This window comes from Helicoverpa zea, chromosome 21 (genome assembly GCF_022581195.2).
Source record: "Helicoverpa zea isolate HzStark_Cry1AcR chromosome 21, ilHelZeax1.1, whole genome shotgun sequence".
NCBI lineage: Eukaryota > Metazoa > Arthropoda > Insecta > Lepidoptera > Noctuidae > Helicoverpa > Helicoverpa zea.
Window position 1 is genome coordinate 4,860,099 of NC_061472.1, and position 20,646 is coordinate 4,880,744.

The 20,646-nt window shown below is 36.8% G+C and overlaps 2 protein-coding genes across 5 annotated transcripts in view; one reads left to right on the forward strand and one right to left on the reverse strand.

Moving 5' to 3' along the window:
- Window positions 1-508: 508 nt before the first annotated feature.
- Window positions 509-5,650, forward strand: LOC124640862 (D-aminoacyl-tRNA deacylase). Of its 3 annotated transcripts, none has more exons than XM_047178797.1 (5): window positions 516-675; window positions 927-1,017; window positions 2,163-2,289; window positions 5,070-5,178; window positions 5,431-5,650. In XM_047178797.1, exons 1-5 carry the CDS (start codon window positions 633-635, stop codon window positions 5,598-5,600), a joined length of 540 nt encoding a protein of 179 aa, XP_047034753.1. In that variant the 5' UTR covers window positions 516-632; the 3' UTR covers window positions 5,601-5,650. The 3 variants fall into 3 exon arrangements, with proteins under 3 accessions (XP_047034755.1, XP_047034753.1, XP_047034754.1); XM_047178798.1 differs by having other exon boundaries at window positions 517-675; window positions 927-1,021; XM_047178799.1 differs by lacking the exons at window positions 5,070-5,178; window positions 5,431-5,650 and having other exon boundaries at window positions 509-675; window positions 927-1,021; window positions 2,163-2,293.
- Window positions 5,651-5,853: 203 nt separating this feature from the next.
- LOC124640863 (microtubule-associated protein Jupiter) overlaps window positions 5,854-20,646 on the reverse strand; it is a 121,830-nt gene continuing 107,037 nt past the window's right edge. For both annotated transcript variants that reach the window (XM_047178801.1, XM_047178800.1), the window contains exons 2-4: window positions 10,777-10,942; window positions 9,778-9,925; window positions 5,854-7,306 (exon numbers count right to left, since the gene is read on the reverse strand). In XM_047178801.1, coding sequence (XP_047034757.1) covers window positions 7,170-7,306; window positions 9,778-9,925; window positions 10,777-10,942 — 451 coding nt within the window. In that variant the 3' untranslated portion in view covers window positions 5,854-7,169. The remainder of the gene's footprint in view (window positions 7,307-9,777; window positions 9,926-10,776; window positions 10,943-20,646) is intronic.

Sequence of the window (20,646 nt, forward strand, 5' to 3'; positions counted from 1 at the left end):
AATTAATAAATAGGTACCATTCACCCATATACTCGCTATCCGAATTCTGGGACAATTCCAAATAGGTACCTAATCCACAACAACTGGGATCCTGAAGTCCTGAAGCAACTCGGTCATTAGGCCCATAACATTTGTCGAGAAGGCAATGTGTTATTATTACAGATAAATATGCGATAAATAAAATAATTTTACAAAACCAAAAGATATTTTTTATGCACTCGGGTACAATGAACTTTACATTATTTTAGCAAATTGTAAGGCTAGCGACATCTTGTAGAATATACTTATACGAACGACATGAGCGCCATCTTGTATCGAATAGCAGAAAGAAAGCTTATAGTAGGAAACTATAATAAGAGTCGACTGTTATTGCATGGGATTTTGTAGTAAAAATCTGGATTTTTTATTCCTGTATAACATGTAACTTTTCAATACTTGATGGATTTATAAGATTTCCAAGGATTCCGTTTGTATATTGTTGAATAAGATGAAAATTTTATCGTTCTGAAATTCTTATTGAATGACAGAGTGACATTTGACACCGAGATTTTGTTATTATTCTGTCAAAATCAGTAAAAATATTGTTTTGAAATCCTCTAAACTTACGTTAAAAGTTAAATAGGAATACAAAAATGAAAGCCCTCATACAACGCGTTATGAACGCCAAAGTTACCGGTGGGTCTACATAGTACCTAATATTACATATTACAATATTTTTAGGTTAACTTTGTAGACTGCTATACTTACAACATTATCAATAAGAATAGACTTTCTTTGGCACTATATTGGATTAATCTTCTTTACTAACTTGAGAAGCTTTATTTGTTTTATTTAATCTCCGGACTTTATAGAAATACAGGCCTATTTACTAGATATTGTTAGGTACTGTAGCCAGACGGTTATAAAATGTTATATTTTTGTTTCAGTAAATGATGAAGTAATTAGCAGTATTGGTCAAGGCATCTGTGTATTTATTGGCATATCGAATAATGATAGTAAGAAGGATATGGAATACATGTGAGTAAGTAAAGTGGAACAGTGGGTCATCTTAGGGACGGGGTGTTTAAATTATAATAAATCTATTATTATTGCCTCTGGTTTGACAAACACTACCTATTTCACCAATGTATAAAGGTGTATTGCACCATTCAACTACAATGCTAACCTTGCCATATCAAATCAAATCAAATCAAAAATATTTATTTATCAGAATATGGTACAATAGATGGTACAAATTTCTGGTTCCAACATATCCTGCCACACTATGGCGTACAAAATATTTATAATAAAATTACATTATATTATTATTGTAATTATGTCATTTTTGTATATTATATAGTATGTATAGTCAAATATATTTATTTATTACTAGCTGGTGCCCGCGACTTCATCTGCGCAGGTTTAGTATTTCGAACAATATGTTTACAAATTGTAGCCTATGTGTTATTCTGATGTATAAGCTATATTATTGTAAAGTTTCATTAAAATCCATTCAGTAGTTTTTGCGTGAAAGAGTAACAAACATCCATACATCCATACATACAAACTTTCGCGTTTATAATATTAGTAGGATGTCACTAGCGATTGATCCTCTAAGTATTCTTTGATACTGTAGTAATTTTTTTCTAATAACAGTCTAAATGGTACTCTTTTAAATAATAACGATGGTAAATCTTGGATATTATTTGGCAAGTGGTTATATATAGTTATTGCCATGCAGTAAATATTTCTTTTATATAATATTAATTTTATTTGGGGTAATTTCAATTTGTCTTTGTGTCATACTCTACTATTTGTTTTGTAGTGTTTTTTTTTTTCAAATAGATCATAATTGTTTTTAACAAACATGCATGTTTCAAATATACATATAAAGACATGGTAAAGACAGTATTTTAAGTTTTTGGTACAGAGGTTTACAGCTATCCAAGAAGTGAGCTCCACACAATGCCCGAATACATTTTTTTTGTCCTTTGAAAGCTCACAGCCAGCTGTGAAATAAGCCAGCTTTTTGGTTGAATGCAATTTGACAACTGAAAATGGTACAATTATCGCTATAGTCAAATGGTGCAACTCACCATAAATAAATAACTAAGAGCATTCTATAAGGATTTAAACTAACCATTTTTAATGGAAAATTCAAAAAATAATTTCTATTATTTCAGTGTTCGCAAAATATTAAGCATAAAGTTATTTGATGATGAATCTGAAAAGAAATGGAAGAAAAGTGTGTCTGACAGGGACTTAGAAATATTATGTGTGAGCCAGTTCACACTTTACAACACATGGAAAGTAAGTAATGTTATTTTGTAATTATCACTGTCTTCAACCTTTTTATCGCCCCACTCACATATGTATTTTTTTTAGCAATGACAAAAATCATCAAATGACCCCACCTGCTGTGGTTTAGCAGCAGTGAGGGAGTGTCAGACTTTTACTGACTAAAAATCCATTGTGTTGCTTCGTAAGTCTTTTATGTACCTGGGCTATGATAGCTGTTTCGAACAATCCCGCAGAACAAACGCGCACCGCCAACACGGGTCTGTTGTCCCTGGGCACAGGTCTCAAGAAGAATGGATTACCTATGTTGCATCATCAGATATGTTTCCAAAATCTTACATATACAGTCATGGACACATAATTAAAGACACTGTTGGAATCTTAACTTACTGGGGCATTTCATCTGTATTTCTTTTTTCAGATTGCCATGGGAACTTTCTTTTCTATTTTAAAATATTTAAGAGGGTATTGGGAAATGTTAAAACTAATGACTATATTTAATAATCCCCCGCACCTAGTTTTTTTTCGGTTTATCCGAATCCCGGGCGGTATGATCCATAACGAAGCCTGGTCATCTAATTAAAGACACTCCATTTGCTCAGGGGAAGAAATAGTTAGGAGTAGGAGAAATAGGAGTTACCTTTCTACAACAACATTCCCTACACTATAATTAAACATTTCAATAAGTATTAATATTTGGTTTATTTCATTTTACCTCAATAACAGTACGACATCCCTGAACGAGCAAGCGGTCCGTTTTGTAGAATCGCTGAGGGAATTTTCTTCAATGCTTAATTAAAATCTGTGTAAAATTGATCGATGTTCCATGTGCGACTTATTGCCATGGTATTTTTCGCCTATTACCAGTTTTTGTTTCATTGGATTTGCAATAGGCCAAACCAATACCGCCATAAGTTGCCCGTTCAATGAGTCATTTTCACTACTCTTGCAGTGTCCCTCAGAACTTTTATAATTTGGAAAGTCCTAATGACCGGTAAATTATGCTTAGTTTATAACGATATGCTTGTTTATGAATAATTATAGTACTTGAATTCGCCTATTTTTAATAATACCTTTCTGAAGGGTCTAACACTAAACAGTGGCGACCAGCCCCACACTATAACATTTTCGCCTCCTACGTTTGAGAACTTTCTTGCTGTACTTTGGTTCCATCACATATTTTGGAAGTGACTAAAATCATTTTTTTTTTCGAATTCTTCAAATTTCTGTGTTTTATCAGATAAAAATCATTTTCAATGCTTGTTCAGAGCAACTTTCCCCTTTGCTAGAAAACGCCAACTACAGTATGGACACCACGCGGTGCTTTTCCAAAAGTAACATCTTCCGATACACATGCTCTACAGTTTTTCCCGACCCGGCTGTTATCTTAAAGTTCTGCAGACACAATTTTCGTCCTTCTAGCATCTAATGACTTCGAAAAAACAGTACCGAATAATATTAATGGTTCTCTATTTTCGTTATAACACCACTGTGAAGTCTGTTTGCGGACAAGTTTTCCTTGGCGTCGGTTTTCAGTTGTTCTCAAACCTTGACTTTTTAGTGCCATTAACAGGGCATCTTTAATAATAATTTTATTACCATGTCCTTATTACAGTTCAAGTGGTATGAATGAATCCCCATGACAAAACTTTATTTAAAAAAGCCTAAAACATTTTACTTACCAGAATTTTTGTTTTAGTCGTATTGATTGGACTAAAATGAAAAATGTTAATGAAGGGAAGAAGTTAGAAGAAGTTATTTTCAAAGCACAAAAAAAATGTATTAGAGCTATGTTTAGACTTAAAACCACTGATAGTTGTAAACCTTATTTTATAAAATATAAAATTTTGTCATTGCCTTCCCTATTTATATATGAAGTAGCCGTTTTTGTTAAAATTAACTCGCACTTATTCAGCCGCCTTTCAGACGTAGTTGTCCGTAATCGGTCGGAGAGACAATGATAGGCTGTGCGTAGTAAGATCAAATACTGCGCTCATGCACAAAAGTATTTTCTGTCTGGCACCCATGATATTCAACAAAATACCTAAGTCTATTAAACAGCTACCGCTTTCAAAATTTAAATTTCATTTAAAAAAATATTTAATAGAAAACTGTTTTTATAATGTTAACGAATTTTTAAATAAGTAATACCAATCTAGTTTATATCTTAGTTTAATTTACTTTTCATATTTTTAAAATTATTTCATTATCTTTTATTTAACTTTTGTACGCCCTTGTGGGCAAAACATTTGAACTTTGATTTTTTTATGTAACACCCTGCTTTGCAAACCTGTTTGTACTGCATACTCATGTTTTGAACAAATAAACAATCTTTTTCTCTTTTAATCTTCTTTTAAGGGAACCTAAATTATTACCTAATTTGAGTTCTCATAAATATTTTACTCACTTAAAAAAAAAGTATGGCGACTATTTCTATTTTTCGCTTTTTTTTCTTAACTAGGCATTTACTGTCTTTAATTAGCTGACCAGCCAAGTATCCGCTACAAAAATTAGTGTTCAGTTCATTTAATAATGATTACATTACAGTTTATACCGTGCTTAAGCTCATGTCAGTACCATAACTATTTATTTCACTTCGAGTCGGGGGGTGTCTTTAATTATGTGTCCATGACTGTACAATTCAAAGGCAAAATTTGTACTTCTACAGTGTATGACTGAGTTATGACTGACTCTTGGTTTCCATGGGAAAGCTTTATTTCACCTTGGCTGGGTGAATTTCCTTGGTCAGTAATATTTTTAGTACTAAGAAGTATTACCTTGCTTTGTTTCAGGGAAACAAACCAGACTTTCACCATGCAATGCCAGGAGACAAATCTAAGGAGTTTTATGAGAACTTCCTACAAATGTTGAAGGATGCTTATAAACCAGAAAAAGTTAAAGGTATGATTCTTTTTTGATTATTGCTGTACATTATAATTAATTATAATTTACAGTTCTTGGCAAAATTTATTGGTTTGTACCATAATGTCACCAGTATGACCCAGATAATTATCATCAAGAGTTATGGGTCTTCTGGAATGCCTCAAGTTTCAAGTTTAGGTCCTCTCTTATTTAAAACTATGTAATCTAGACTGTTTTTTTTTCTTTCATGTCATGAATTAAAACTTTTCATGAGTATTTATTCTATTGTAGATGGCAAGTTTGCAGCCTACATGCAAGTGAGCATACAGAACGATGGACCAGTCACCTTTGAAATAGAGTCCCCTGCCAATCTACCAAGCAAAGAGAGAAGATCTAACAATGGAACTAAACAAGAGAAAGAGAATAGTAATCAAGTTGAAAATAGTGTTGAGACTTTATAGTATTTCAATCTATAGCCAGTAAGTAAATAAAGTTAAATTATTTGAAAATGTCTATGGCTTTCTATTGTTGAGCCTGAAGCTGAATGTGCTACATTGATTGTTGCTACCAAGATAGTCCAAGATTCCTCAACACAAAGTAGACAGTCCTTTGGTTTTGCATGCAGATTATTTTTGTTCTGTATTCTCTTTCAAGACAATTTCCTGCAGCACAGATGTTGAGGGAACTATTTAAGAATAGAAATAAAAACCAGAATAATTAATAAAAAACTTTATTTTGAAATAATGGTTATTATCTATTAACATTTGTTACAATTAGGCCAGTGATTATGCGATTTCATGTTAGATAATATTAAAAAGTTTTTACAAAGATGATATGCCTACGCTAAGTCTACCGGATTGTTGCCGCTACGCATAGAGACATCACTTCATATCCATACACACATGATCATCTATTATGTTAACAGATAATCTACCAAGAATTCAAATCCATCATTACATTAATTTCTAAACGAGTAGAAAATAAACTAAAAAATAAAATAAACTCGTATAAAAAGTTTAAATAAATGCATTTTATAAATCCCTCTATTTAAATATTAAGATAATGAAATTCAACAAATGAGATTACAGACCCTTATGCAGTGTCGAATATTAAAGTTAAGGTTAATTAATTTGTATCAATTAGCTGGAGTGCCGCATGATTACTATTTCTATACCGCGAAATATAGATATATAATCATTAAATCTTCATGCTTAGTACTTTACGCCTACACAAATGTACATCAATTCTTTCAGAATTTTTCTCATCTTCGATCAAGGCACTATTCGTTTTGGTATATTGCTGATACGTTTCCTCACTCCTAAATTCACAATATCAATGGGTTAACATATTCGTACAAGTGTGAAAGAGTACAATTTCAAGTTCTTAAGATAATGTAATGTGCAACTTTGTAATCATAAAGGAAACTGTCTGAGAGATTGATGATCGCGCGATACTGCAGTTTGCTCATTATGATTGCCGAGTTCCACATCGCGATCTATTAACTTTACAATAACTATCGAATATTACTATTACAAAAATATCTATAATCTATTCTAAATTAGATCCAAATGATGAAACTGTTACTGGGATAGGCTAAGGATGTAATTAACAACATATACCCTTCCAAATCTTAGTGGACGTTGCAATTTACGAGTGCAATAATTTAATGGCGTTACTAGTTTTGCCAATACCTACTACTCGAATTTAGTTGATTAAACAAATAATAAGGAAGTGAACTAAATGCATTTTTTCATTATGTACCGTTAAATGTACTTTAGAGCCGTTGCTTGATTCGAGGCGTTTGCTCAAATCGAGGCAGACTGGTTGACATATCTGCCTCGACTTGAGGCTAACAATAAATATAGGCTCAAACTTATGTTATGGTGGCTTGGTTTAAGTTTCGAATTGTTTTCGAATGAAGCATCGGCTTTAGAGTAAGTCGGTTTGCGCATGCCGATAGCTAGGCGGCTATTGTGGCTGGTCGGTCACCGTGGAGTGGTTGTGTAGGTGGGTGGTCAGTAGAGTGTGGTCTACCAGAGGCCGGAGGAGAAGCCGCCGGGCGGCACGCGGCTGGAGTTGATCATGTGGCTGTTGCCGTTTATTGACGTCACCGTGTTGATCTGGCCGTTCATCGACTTGTAGCCATCACCGGTGATCGGGTTACCTTCTGAAAACATTATATTGGTCACATTACTAACAACGTCGGATAAGAAGGAAACACACCTAAAGCAACGAAGTTACTTTAGTCAAATTTTAATGTAATGAAAGTTTTTCTAAGTAATTAAATGGAAATCTTTAAAATCAGTCTTGTTAAAAACTATTTGATGGAAATGTAATTTTTAACATGCAAAAATACGTGAGTGAAATACCCTATAGCTAGTTACGGTAAAGACCTACAAACAATAAATTCATTATAAGTATTTGTTCATCTTACATACTTAATTTATACAGCTGTATTACAATAGACAAAAGCTATAAGAATAGATAATACAAAAATTCAACCTACAACTCTGCCTACATTATAATTATATAAAATAAAGCAGTACTCAGAGTACCTAATGATTACAACTAAACCTACAAATAAGTAGAAAGAAGAAAAGTTTCGTGCGCAAGAGAAGAGAGTTATAGTTTGACACATATGTACAGACAATACAACAACGAATACGCGACAACATTACAAGCAGGACACGGTAATAAGCGCTATCCGACATCATACAAGCCTACACTGCTTCACTAAGAAGAAACGGTCAAACTAAACCCTAATATGAGCAAATTATAAAACGGCAATGGGTGCTCAATTTAAAAACACGAAGGTATCGCTCTCCGGTCCCTCGAATATGTATGTACAGCAAATGATAAGTGACAAGCTCTCACCGACCAAACGATCTTGTGTGGTTGAAAATTTTCATCAGAGTAATTGGTGCGAAAACAACAACATTCCTCCAGTGTAAACTGAGCACCCACCCATTTCTCTTCGGCGGACATAGTCTACAAAGTACGTCTTAGGTCGGAAGTCCTCTGCATGCCGATTGCGATCAAAAAGGTATCCGGGGACGTGTTTGTGGAATATTGGCGGGAAGCCGGTGAGGGTGTGCGGACCAGGAATTAGAGGAGTCTCTAGAGGAGCCACGTCGGGTATAGGCCCGTCGCGTTCATATTTAAAGAGTGTGGGCGGAGGGTTTGCATGAGCTATCAAAAATGGATCGATTGGACCTCCCAATGCTGGGATTGGATCATACTTATAATCAGGAGTGGGTCTCTCACCCAGAGCCGAATGCATGCCTACAAATGCATAAGGAGGTAGAGGATGATACGGAATCTTATGTTCCTTAGGTTCTAAATAGTGCTGAGCTGGGAACGGAGGCCAATGCCGGTTGAGAACAAGTTGGGGGGACAACGAATCGGGATCTATAACTGGGTGAGTGACATCTGGGTCATCGGTTTCCAAGCCGAGGAGAGTGTAAGGGGTTATTCTTGTAGTGAGACTGGGTTTGATGGTGGACTCTACGTAGTAGTTAGCTGGTTTGGGAGGCCAGACTTGGGTGTAGTATCTGTGTGTGGGTTGTGGATGTAGGAGGGGCGTGAGGTCGGGGCTGGGGGTGGCACCTCGCAGGCTGGCGGCGGGATGGCGGCGGCGCTGCGGCGGCACCGACACTCCATCGCCTGTCACGGGATTCCTCTTCGGTGGAGCGTACAATGCTACCATTCACAGAACAATTGGTTTTCATTCGATCTACCACACTACGACCTAACTTTGGTCATATTTTCTAGTCATATTAGAGGTATAATTAAACCAATACCTAGACACTGTATCCCTTTTGTTATAACGCTTAAACTCAATAAAGATATTGTTGTTTCGCGTGCACTCACAGACATTATCGTCAATTGTTACTGCTATGATAACTGTTATGCATGTGAAATTATAATATCTTTGTTTAATTCTTTAGTAAGTTCATATTTTAGTTTAATATTATTGTGTAATCATGCTTCATTCTAAGCAAGCACGGCTCATTTATTAGGTTTGTTATTTTCGATATGATTTTGTTACAATGAGTAGATATATTACTTAAAACTTCAGTATACATTATTCGAGATTAGATATGTGAAGGAAGAAAGTCAGAGCGCATCGGTATAGTATTAATTATGTATAGTAAGAAGCGTTTCCTTCCTAGCGTGCACGAGTGCCAAATGTTTGGAATTGAGCACGGTTCCCGAGACGCACGCAGCTTCGCAAAATGCTCATAAAAACCAATAAGAGCATCATTGCGAATTCTGTGAACGATCTCACACATTCGGAACGTGGAATGCAATAGTTATACCCACCAATTACGGTTTTACATTACAAAATATACACGATACATACAAGTTTACGGTCCGATTCAATCTTATTGCTATGCAATTATCTTTTAATACTGCATAGACTGTTAGACAAACATCATCAATTAACGACCGTGAAATTACAGAGAAAATTTATTTGAAGAACGTGATTAATTCTTCTTAAATTGCCCCATAGTTAAGAATTTCCATTGCATTCCACGGTTGTGTGTCGCCGTGTCGATTCCGTGAGCGTTACATAGCCGTGCTCGGTTCGTGCCTACATCGGGATCGACTCACAGTGTCCAGCGAGGTCCGTCTCACCTCGGCTGGGCGTGGATGTGGCGGTGCCGTTGCCGGCGGACTTGGACGGCGAGTGCGTTGGGCTCGAACCGTTCATCTCGGAGTCGCCGAACTGAATGTGACTGCGGATCGTGTCAGTCACCATCGGAGATACTGGGTGGTTTACAGCCTGAAACATTTTATGTAAACATGTCATTAAATCACAATTAATAAAAAATCTAACACAACAAAGTATTATAAAGTCTAAAGGACGTAAAACTTTGTGTGAAATCTGGTATTTAAGTTTTACGCTACTTTCCGGCGGTAGTGAAACTGGCTATTAGGATTTGACCGGATAAATAAATTACGACCAGCAAACAGAAGCTTGTTTCTAATTAGACTTTTCTCAAATCCCGTTGGTTAAAAACATTATAAAAGTCGTGATCAAGATTGCTATCGGAGTCCAGGATTGCTGTCACACGATGTAAATCGAGTATGACACCACTGGAATCGATTTGCAAGTACCGTTTGCAGTAATTGCGTAGTGATTAGACCACCCCGTCATACGCCGTGGGTGTCTGAAGCTACAGTCTAATGGGCCAGTCCCATCCACCTGTTACAAGTAATCATGTTTTAATTAACAAGCTTCTGTGTTGGTAGACACGACATGCTTGTAGTTTATCCTATCGTGTTGGTATATCACACGACTAGGAACTTTGAGGAAGCTATTGGTCACTTACTTTTTGTATGGTGGATCAATAAAGCAAAAGATTTTCATTAGCACATTCAGAGACGATTTTTTGAAGTATGACACAGACTCATTCAAAGTCAAATGTTATAGCAGCATATTATCAAGAAAAAGGTGCTATATGGTATAAGATGGTTTATGCGGTGCATAAAAACTGGTAAGAAACCACAGACAATGTACTTTGATCTTGATCACGCAGATCTGTTAAAATCCTGAAAAGAACGAACCTCTAAGGGCTCTTTAACTAAATCTACAAAAATAATATAAAGGTAAACCTGGTTGTGAATGCGTACATTTGATTGACGCACCTGACCGAAGAGCCGGGAGTGCGTATCCCGGGGGCGGGTCGGGGTGTCGCGAACCACGCGGGGTCGAGCCGCACCATTCTTCACCGGACTACCATCAGTCTGGTCTCCGTTGAAGATCTCTGCAATGCAGCTCTTGGGCGCGTTCGGCACCCTGCACGCGATAGAAACATTGGTTAATTATGTGCTAAAGCGATTTGGTGGGTCTACCTGCTTCATTATGAGTTTGATAGTTAGGTGATTTGTTGATTTGACGAAGTAGGTGTTGAGTAAGCGACACATCTAGAGGTAAATTATGTATGTTCCGAGGATACCTAATATTACCTGATTTACACAAAATTGAAAATATTGTCAATAACCTCAACACAAAATGAAAACCTTAAAAAACCCAAATCACAGTAAAGGGAAAGTACATTAAAATGAAATCAAAACACCCAAAAAGGAAACCGCTAAACAGACACACATTTCTATTCCAACCCCAAACTTCGCCCTCCAAACCGCAGCTTTCAGGGGCAATCCCTAACGTAGGTAATCGAAATTCGATACACGAACGCATTAACATTTAATACCCGTAATGACATGCAACTGGTCATCCCTACCTGACCAATGGCCGGAGGGAGACGGCTTCCGTAGGGGAACACTTTCATTTCCTGATCAAATCGTAACCCTACCTGACGGGGTTGTCGCACTCGATAAATATTATGTTAAGACATGTCGAAAGAAAAAACTACGTCAATATTTAATGGTCAAAGTATTGACAGAGCGTAAGAGTTAAATTACAAGTGATTATTTTAACGGGTTTGTTTAGATTCAGTTATGGATATCCGTGTGATATTGAGCCACTAAAGTATAGATTAGATTTAGGTTTGTCTATTCATTCTTATGTTTGTAAAGTTTCTAGAGCGAAACATAGAAACAGGCTTGGGTTTAAAAAAAAACCTTATTTTTTAGGCTATCTAAAATAATAAAAGCGTAAGTACTAACTGGACCGAGAAAGATAAATTACGTCAAAAACAGGAACAAGTGACCCCACAAATCAAAGTTGGCCTATAAAACTTGGTAACGAAAAGAAAAGTATTTTATTAACTTAATCCAACGTTACGAACCCCGCGTGTAATGTAATACAACCTTCTTTTCACTTTTACTTTCTTTTCACTGAAATATTAAACGCATATTTTTATTGGGTTTCATATAACTGTGCAGCTGGTTTCATTCGTCAGAACTGCACCAGCTATTCAAGAAGTTACACCCCACTTATTCACATTCGAATAGAGGTCAAAGAAAGCGTATCTAACGTTCAACAAAGATGCTCAACAATCCTCCATAAAGTAAATTGATAAACAGCGTCGGTCTTCAAGACTCCTTATTAAAGTGCACCGGGGCTATAATATTACAGTCGGCAAAAACGTCTAGAAAATATTCAATTACACGGCATCCGCGTAAACCTGGGCCAGGTCTGTCATAACAGTTTAACTTGGATGGCAAATCGGCGTAGTTAATGCAACGAGATGGTTAGATAACGCCGGCCTGTTGGAGCAAATACTCCCGTTTATGAGTCAGATGCTATCGGGGCTAGCGATCGCGGGATCATCGGATACAAGCCACCTAAGACGATTCAACTGTCTACTAACATAGAAGAATGTATGAGTAGGTTTGTTGATTAAAGAAAGTATTATTGCAGTTATAAAGTTATGGAAGATACTGCTCTTAGATATAAGATCGTCCATTAGGCACCTACATCATTTTAATATCTACATTATTTAAATCTTTCCCTTTTACTATCATGCTTTTGTACAGAATATCGAGATCCGATCATTAACATCGCTAGGTTTTTTAATAATCCACTAGTTGCAGATAATTCCCCCCTAATCATCAGGTTTCTCTCCTAGCACTACGAACATGGACAGAGAACAAATGGCGCGATCTGATCGGATAAATGGATCGATATCGCGCCAGCTTCGTGTCCGGCCACACTTCCTCTCGCTAACAATGACGAGACTACCCGCACAGTAGGTACACTTTGTAAGTAGGTAGATATTGTGCTACCCGGCTAGCTACCCAGGTAGCGCTAGAAGTCCGGTAGGTAGTGTCGACGCTTTACTGTTAGGAATGACCATGAAATGATTTTATTTCAATAAAGGGTGTTCTCTCGCGTATATATTATACCCAAAGGGTGTACCTATATAAAAAATAGACTATGAGCAGGTTAACAGTCCATATAACAATCTAATGTAATAAGGCATCGTAACGAAATCGAAAACCTGATATCTAAACACAAAAAAAATACTTGTAGGTACACATGTCGTCAAACTTTGACAAAATCTTGAAAAGAAAACTTATGTAATATGGGAAGTTTTTACGAAAACAGCGTTGCTTTGTTGGCCAAACTATTTCACATCAAGCAATAACTTTTAAAAGAAAATGTCACCATTTAGCTAACAAACACGAACCTTGTCAACAACGCATTAAACTGGGCGTTACTTATTGTAATGGTAGTCACGGCAATGCTCTTAAACCAAACACTGCTTTCTTTATCTGTACCAGTGTTAAAGAACAAGAGTACAGTCACGCCCTACATAGCTTTCCCATTATTATAACTATAGAGCAAGTCGATGAGACATTAGGTAGTGGTATAATGACCATACGCTTAGTCGGTCATAGAGGTAAAATGGGGATGCAATTATTGAGAAAATTTCGTCACAATGTAGGTAATCAATGCGTCCACAGTGACAAGTGTAGGCGTAGCCAAGACATGCATGGACACACAATAGAGAAAATTCAATGCGTTGAATTTCGAAGCGGTATTTCTATTAATATTATTATGACCTCTCCCTTATTATAAACGAGCGAGTGAAGGAAGACATATCTCAGCGCTATTGTTCGTAGGCCACGCGAGTCTCTTTCATCTGCCAACGCCCACGGTCGTATTGAGTCTTAGTATTACTACAAAATGCATAAAATATGCGCCGCGACTGCGATTGGATCTTTATGTAGCAACACCTTTATGTTATCTTGTGTATTAGGGCTGCGTTTGGCCGCGGGCTCGACGTATGCGCAGCGCGTGCGACCCCCAGGCGTCAGGTAAATTGCGTAGATTACTCGTCATCACTACCTGAGCGATCTATTGCACGCCCCTGCATGCAATTGATAACAGATTATTATTGAATACAATCTACATAACCCGAGGTATGCGCACGAACTACACATCACCGTAAACAACAGCCAACGTAAAACGAAATAAACACATGTTAATAATTATAAATATTTAAAACAAACCTAGCATCTCGGCACGTCTATAATTAACCGCGGGAAGAAAGTGCGTGAGAGTAAATTGTTTAATTGTGATATACATGGCGGGGCACCGGTGCGCTTGCGCCACACGCAACGAAAAGAAACATGGCGCTTGACAGGGTACTGTTACTAAAATAAACAGCTTTTACAGGGAGACCCGGTGGTGAAAACAGTCACCGGAAGATAATAATAAATCCCATAAACCAAAAGGAAATATTATGACAATGAAGGCCAGCTTTGTCCAAGTTAATGGCTGGTGGCGTTTTCTTTGAGCAAGCGTAAGTGCGTTACAGTGAGTTTATCTTGGATAACATCGGCCAACGTGCTAAGGCGCGTGGAACACGGCGCACATTCTAACATAATAAGATCGTGTAATATCGAGTGCGCGTATAGAATATTGGCAATTATTACTGTGCTGCGTGTAATAACTGACATGGATGTGAGATGGCGTGATAACGCGGCTAGTTAAACGGAGCGTTGTGCAGCCCACTGCGCGGTGAAGCTGGGTGTACGATATCACAAGTAGTTGGCCGTTTAATGGGTTTACGCCTCTGCGTCCCGTGGTTTGCTGCAAACGCCACGAGTAATGAGACCAAGTTAATGATATCTGCGGTAATGAGAGACCGCGTAACTTTATCATACGCGGAACGACAGGAGAAACCGCTCTTCGTTTTCAAATGAAAGGCAATACATAACGTTGTAGCAACGACCGACGATTGTGCACTTTCTCGACAATTTAAATTTAATAGGCATCAATGACAAACTGTTTTAGCAATATACTCATTTGCAATAAACAAAGCCGAGCCATATGGTCATAAAAATCATTGGCAATAAAAATCGGCATAACATCTGTCCGGTAGATGCATTTACAGTTTTAATTTTGAAAGAAAATCAATTGTGTTCGCCACAGGCAGTTTTAAAGCCGATAACGGACAGCTGCTGAATAAAAAATTAATCCATTTGCATATGTGATTTGTGTTACGAAACGCGGTCAGATAAACGTCCGTCCAGTCTAGGCTGGCTCATATTGATTTTCTGTGTAGGAACATGTTTCACGGGAATGTTGGCTTGTGACAACGGTAGATAGGAGCAGTGTATGTATCAAGTGCTAACCGGGATTTACGGCTACTCTTTATCAGTTCCCTGCTGTTGAACATGTAGGTTCGCAAGTAACACGTGCGGGTCTCAAACCTGAGATACTTGGAGGCACGTGTCTTGTTCCCAGTCACTGCGACTACGAGTTTCTTGTCCGCTGATGTATGCTACGTCAAACTGTATTAATTGCAGTTCGAGTTGTCAAACATGATTTTAAGTACGTAAGTATGATTTCTATTTAATGTCCAGTGTTGTGTTATGATTGAATGTCATTGGACGTATTTTGTGGTCTCATATGTAGAATACAAAGACATGTAACTGCACTACATGTCATTAGGTAATTATTTTGCTTTTCCATATCAAGGTCAGGAAAATAGCAGTTAAAATACAGTTGAGAACTTTTTGCATCGTTAATGTAATCATCCAATTACTTTTATCGAGAAATATAAATCGATATCGAACTCTTAATAAAGGATAATCGAGACATAAGTAGTAGGTACTGACAATGCTGGCTAGATTGTACCTCCCACGTCTGTCAGTGTGGGGGATTTCACATTATATTGCTATTACCAAGGCTAAGTACTTAAACTCGAGCTATCATATCATCTCGCCCACGATAACGATCTGTATCCGTACTCAAAAGATTTGAACATTAAATTAGGTACTCAACATTTACTTACACAGTCTTTATGTTACAATGTTCTTGTCCATTTCCATAATTAAGAAAGAGTGTGCTTTCTACATATTTATTTCATGATCCTTCTTTACAGAAACCAGCACCAAAACAGCTTAATGTCTACTGACCTGGAGCTGGGGCTGTGAAAGTACCTCTCACAAACCATTCTTATCTCGAATTCATCCTAATTCCAGCCATTTCGTCCTTCAAACGAATCAAGATTGTCACGCTACGTCGCGACCTCCACGACGCAACCCTTGGAACAACTTTCCTTTTAAGCTAATTATCTAAAGCTTTTAATAACAAAGTTCCGAGTAAAGTGTATTTACCCCTATTCTGGAAAGTGTCAGACGTACCTACTCGTGCGTCGTGCTCACTTCAATCGTATTTGTACTTTAATCTCTTCACGCGCGTTTCATTCGATGCAGTTACTGTTGCACATCGTGCATTCCCTTTTTCTTTTAATTAGTTGCAGCAGTTTCAGAATCAGCTTATAACTTTCTTTACGTGTGTGGTACTTGAAAGCATTTGTGCTGCCATTGCGGATTTCAATAATTAACCTATCCTATGTTTTGCGATTGGTTTTTGAAAGGTAAAGGTATTTGGTAATTGAAAGTTGACGTTAGCTTCGTATAAATTACGTCCAATCTCTAATCGCAAACCAACAAACCTGGATAAGTTATTGAAATCCGCATACAATATTTGATGGCATCGTGTACCTACCTAACTAAGGCATTTGTTATAGTAAATTAATGTGGTAATAAAATATCAGAAATCAAATGATAGTTTGTCATCAATATTGAAAAGTAAACATAGGTAAGGTTTATTTATAATAACTCGTGTCTATTAAATGTCCAGAAATGTCCGGGTTGGTTTCTAAACGGTGTTTAAGTTTACGATGAAAATTTTACAGGTTCTTCGTAGCAGCTTATATTGAACAACATTCATAAACATTTATCAATTCTCGGTATTAAATTACGGATCTCGCTTCCTTACTGCTTAATTTTAGGAATGATTTCTATGAGAAAATGAGGACTGATTTTATGACTGGTTTAATTATGTCATAATTTTTTCATTTTTGAAATTGATATCGACATGAAATCTATATATTCATATAACAGAAAGTCGTGTTAGTTACACATTTTATAACTCAAGAATGGCTGAACCATTTAAGCTGAAAATTGGAGGGGAGATAGCTTAGACCCGGGAGAAGGACATAGGATATTGTCATCATCCGGCTAAAGAAAGCATTTATCTCGGGACGCCGATGAAACCGCGGGCGGAAAGCTAGTTATAAACCAATTAAAAAATTTTGTTTGTTCAATGTTCTATGAAATGTCAGTTTTGCAGTTTCAATTTCAGTTGCTGAATTAATTCCTAGAGAACTTATCAAAACTTGATATTGTATTGAAGAACAAAACCAACAACCGTCAGACCGAGTCTACTACCGCTTTCCTCAACATTTACTTAGATCAAGAAATTCATTCGCAGAAACGTAGAAAACTGTGGTCATTTTATAATTCCAACAGGTTTCTGTCTCACCTTTCGATTGTACTCAGAGTACTTAACGCCTCGCTCTCTGGAATTAATAAAAAAAAAGACTAAATTGGATGAAATTACTGCATTCTTAGAGGCGAGGTTCAAATTACTCCTACTTACTATCATCTTTCACCTTCCGATTTCATTTCACATGTCTATTGTAGATTACAAATTTAACTTTACAGCTGGAACGGCCTTCTTCACTTTGATTTTAGATGTCGAGTTCGTTTTTCGGACTGCATTCATAAGTTTGTAATCTCGGGTCATTAAATAGTAGTTCCGTGACAGTAATATATCTCGGACGGTTATAATTTTGGGTTATGAGGCTTTTTTCTTGGAATTGTGTACATCATCTGGTTTTCCTTAAGTAATTAGGTAACTAAAAACTTTCTACTGGATGGACAACACATGCGAATAATATCATTTTCATTATATAATCTATAATATAAAAATGAATCGCAAAATGTGTTGGTAAGCGCATAACTCAACAACGCCTGGACCAATTTGGCTAATTCTTTTTTTGTTGTGTTTGTTATTGTCAGGAGAAGGTTCTTATGAAAAAAAAATAGGGTAAAGTAGAGAAGTCAGTTGACGGGAGCGAAGCCGCGGGCAAAAGCTACTTGAAGATAAAATCTAATAAGTAAATGTTAGGTACTGTTTACCAAGTCTGGGTACCACAGTCAGGATTTATTTCGTTGTTTGCAACGATGCAGTTAAAAACGACAAAAGTGTTCCTTTTCCTCAAAACAGTAGTACCCAAGGTCAATAAAACAAAGGAAGGCCACGCTAATTTGTTTACCACACGTAGTCAGAGAGCTCTGATGCAGTTAAATAGGTGCTAACCACGCCCGAAGCCCGCCTCATTGTTCCCGCATACTCCTGCACATTTTTCCTATTTTGCACCTGCCGTACTTTTACAAAACTACATTTACCACCACATAAGCAAAAACCACTCTTAAAGTCGAAGGAATACAGTTGAAATTTCAAAGAATGTTTCATCACAAGCTCCTGAACTAAAGTTGTTTCGTTACACGTAAGTTCACATTCTTTCCGTTCCACGCTATTGTTTCGGCTATAATACATTTGTTAATTAAAACCTGTGTACAAGGGATCATAATAAAATACCAAAGAAAAATCAACACAGATGTTATGGAGCCGATTAGAATGTCGTGATTTACATATAATAGAAATTAGAATACAAGATGTATGATATTGATAATTTAGTTAGATAAAGTGTAAATACCTTAATGTATTTACAAGCGAACGCCCGCGACTTCCCGGGGAGATATTCATCTTGTTATAAAACTGTTTGTTGGTATTCTGTGAATATTACATTGTGTGTGGGCCTTTGGAACCAGGCTGGAAGTATGTAGTCACTGCTTTAGGGGATCTATACTGCCTACATGCACCCATAAATAGAGAGGTACGTTAACCACAAATGTGCTTTTTTCTAAGCAAATAACTCATTGTGCCTTTCTATTAAAAACTTTCCGTCAGAGGTCGTAAGCCTTAATCAAGATAACAGAGCTACCAATCACGAACCCGCCTAAAAAGCCACAAATAAACGCCTACAGGAAATATTAAAAACACAATAAACTGTTTAACAATGCAACTAGGTTAACGGGTTAAACAAATAACGAGGATATCTGCAGCAGGATGCAATTAGAAGATACCAGGAGATTAGATTAAGCCCGAGATGTTCCGCCATTGATGCATTCAGAGGATGCTGGGCATCTCAAGTGGTTTCAACGCGATTGTCAGATAAGGGCTCTAACAGAACTGTCAATTACGATTTGCAGGACATTTCGCTCTATTTACCATATTAAAAGAACGTTGACTGAAGAGCTAGGATGAAATGACAGTCTAGCTACGTCTAGGTAAGAGTTTTTGGTTGCTTAAATTCTATTATAAGTACCTACTATTATCTATACCACATATCCACCACCCATGTATATTGACAAAATAAATTGTCTTATCTATAAATAACCATTAGGAAATGCCATTGAACTTCTATGCTTACTTTAGTTTAGGGCAAACAATGGTAGGTTTATTTTCAAATTCTTAAAACAATACTGAATTTAAAACCTTCACGAAACAGGGTATTTATACTAACCATCCGGAAGATGAACCGACGAAAAAATTCACCGACTTCCTAGCTTTCCAAGAGCGACAAATAACAGCAATACTTGTAAATACGAAGGATCGGAAATATCATACCATTCCGATATAGCAACCTATACTAGCTTCGTCTTATTTTCAAGCCAGACACTCGAGAAATAAGAAGTAAAAGAGATCCGAGAGGAAATGCGCTTCATTTTTGAAGGAAAAATCCCGAGCTTTTGAGAAACTCTTTGCTAATAAGACCACTCAGTTTCGTAGCCGAGTGCTGTGTGCGCGGAATTTTGTTTTCATGTCACATCTTTATAGTGGAAATGTTTTGGTGACGTGATATTTTGTCATGAAGCATTTTTGTTAAAAACTTCTTGGAGACATGCAAGCTCCACATGGCGTAAAGATACCATTTGCAGTGTACCTATCGACTATACAAAGAACACGAAGCTTACTCTCAATATTTCTAATTTAAGAAACTTACTCTTACCTTAACTTAAGTCTTCAAATAAAGAAAACCCCATGTCTAATCTGTATAAAGTTCATAAAGAAACAATACGTGTCGCGACTCAGTATAAAATGTCGTGACATTTTTCAAGGCTTCCGAACTACATTTTGAAGTAAGGTCAAACACTCATTACGTCGATATACACGCTTATATTTACTTGCTTAGTTTGAGAGTTCAACCACCCTTAACTAATTCCCACCCCTGTAGGCGTAAGATCTTATTATAATCGCTCTAACGACAATATACAGAGGTCATTACAATTTATTTCTGTTCCTAGCACTTTGGTTAACCTACTAAATAATTTATGTTGAAAAAACAATTTATCACACAACGGTAACCACACCAGAAATAGTTCGATCAAATCGATCATTTAAAAATCGTATTCATTTCGATACTCATCACTTTAAATACTTTTTAATTGATTAATGCCACAATTTAAAAGATAATTACAAAAATGCGGTTTAATATAAAATGTGTTGCTTTAAAATTGGGTAATAAAATTGATATAACAGTAAAGACCGTTGGAAAGCTTTCAGCCACGCCAGAGGCATATCACATGCATCGTCTAAAAAAGGTATTCGATTAATCGAATCAAAAATAATCGACTAAATTGCCGACTTTTATTCCCCTAACCAAACTT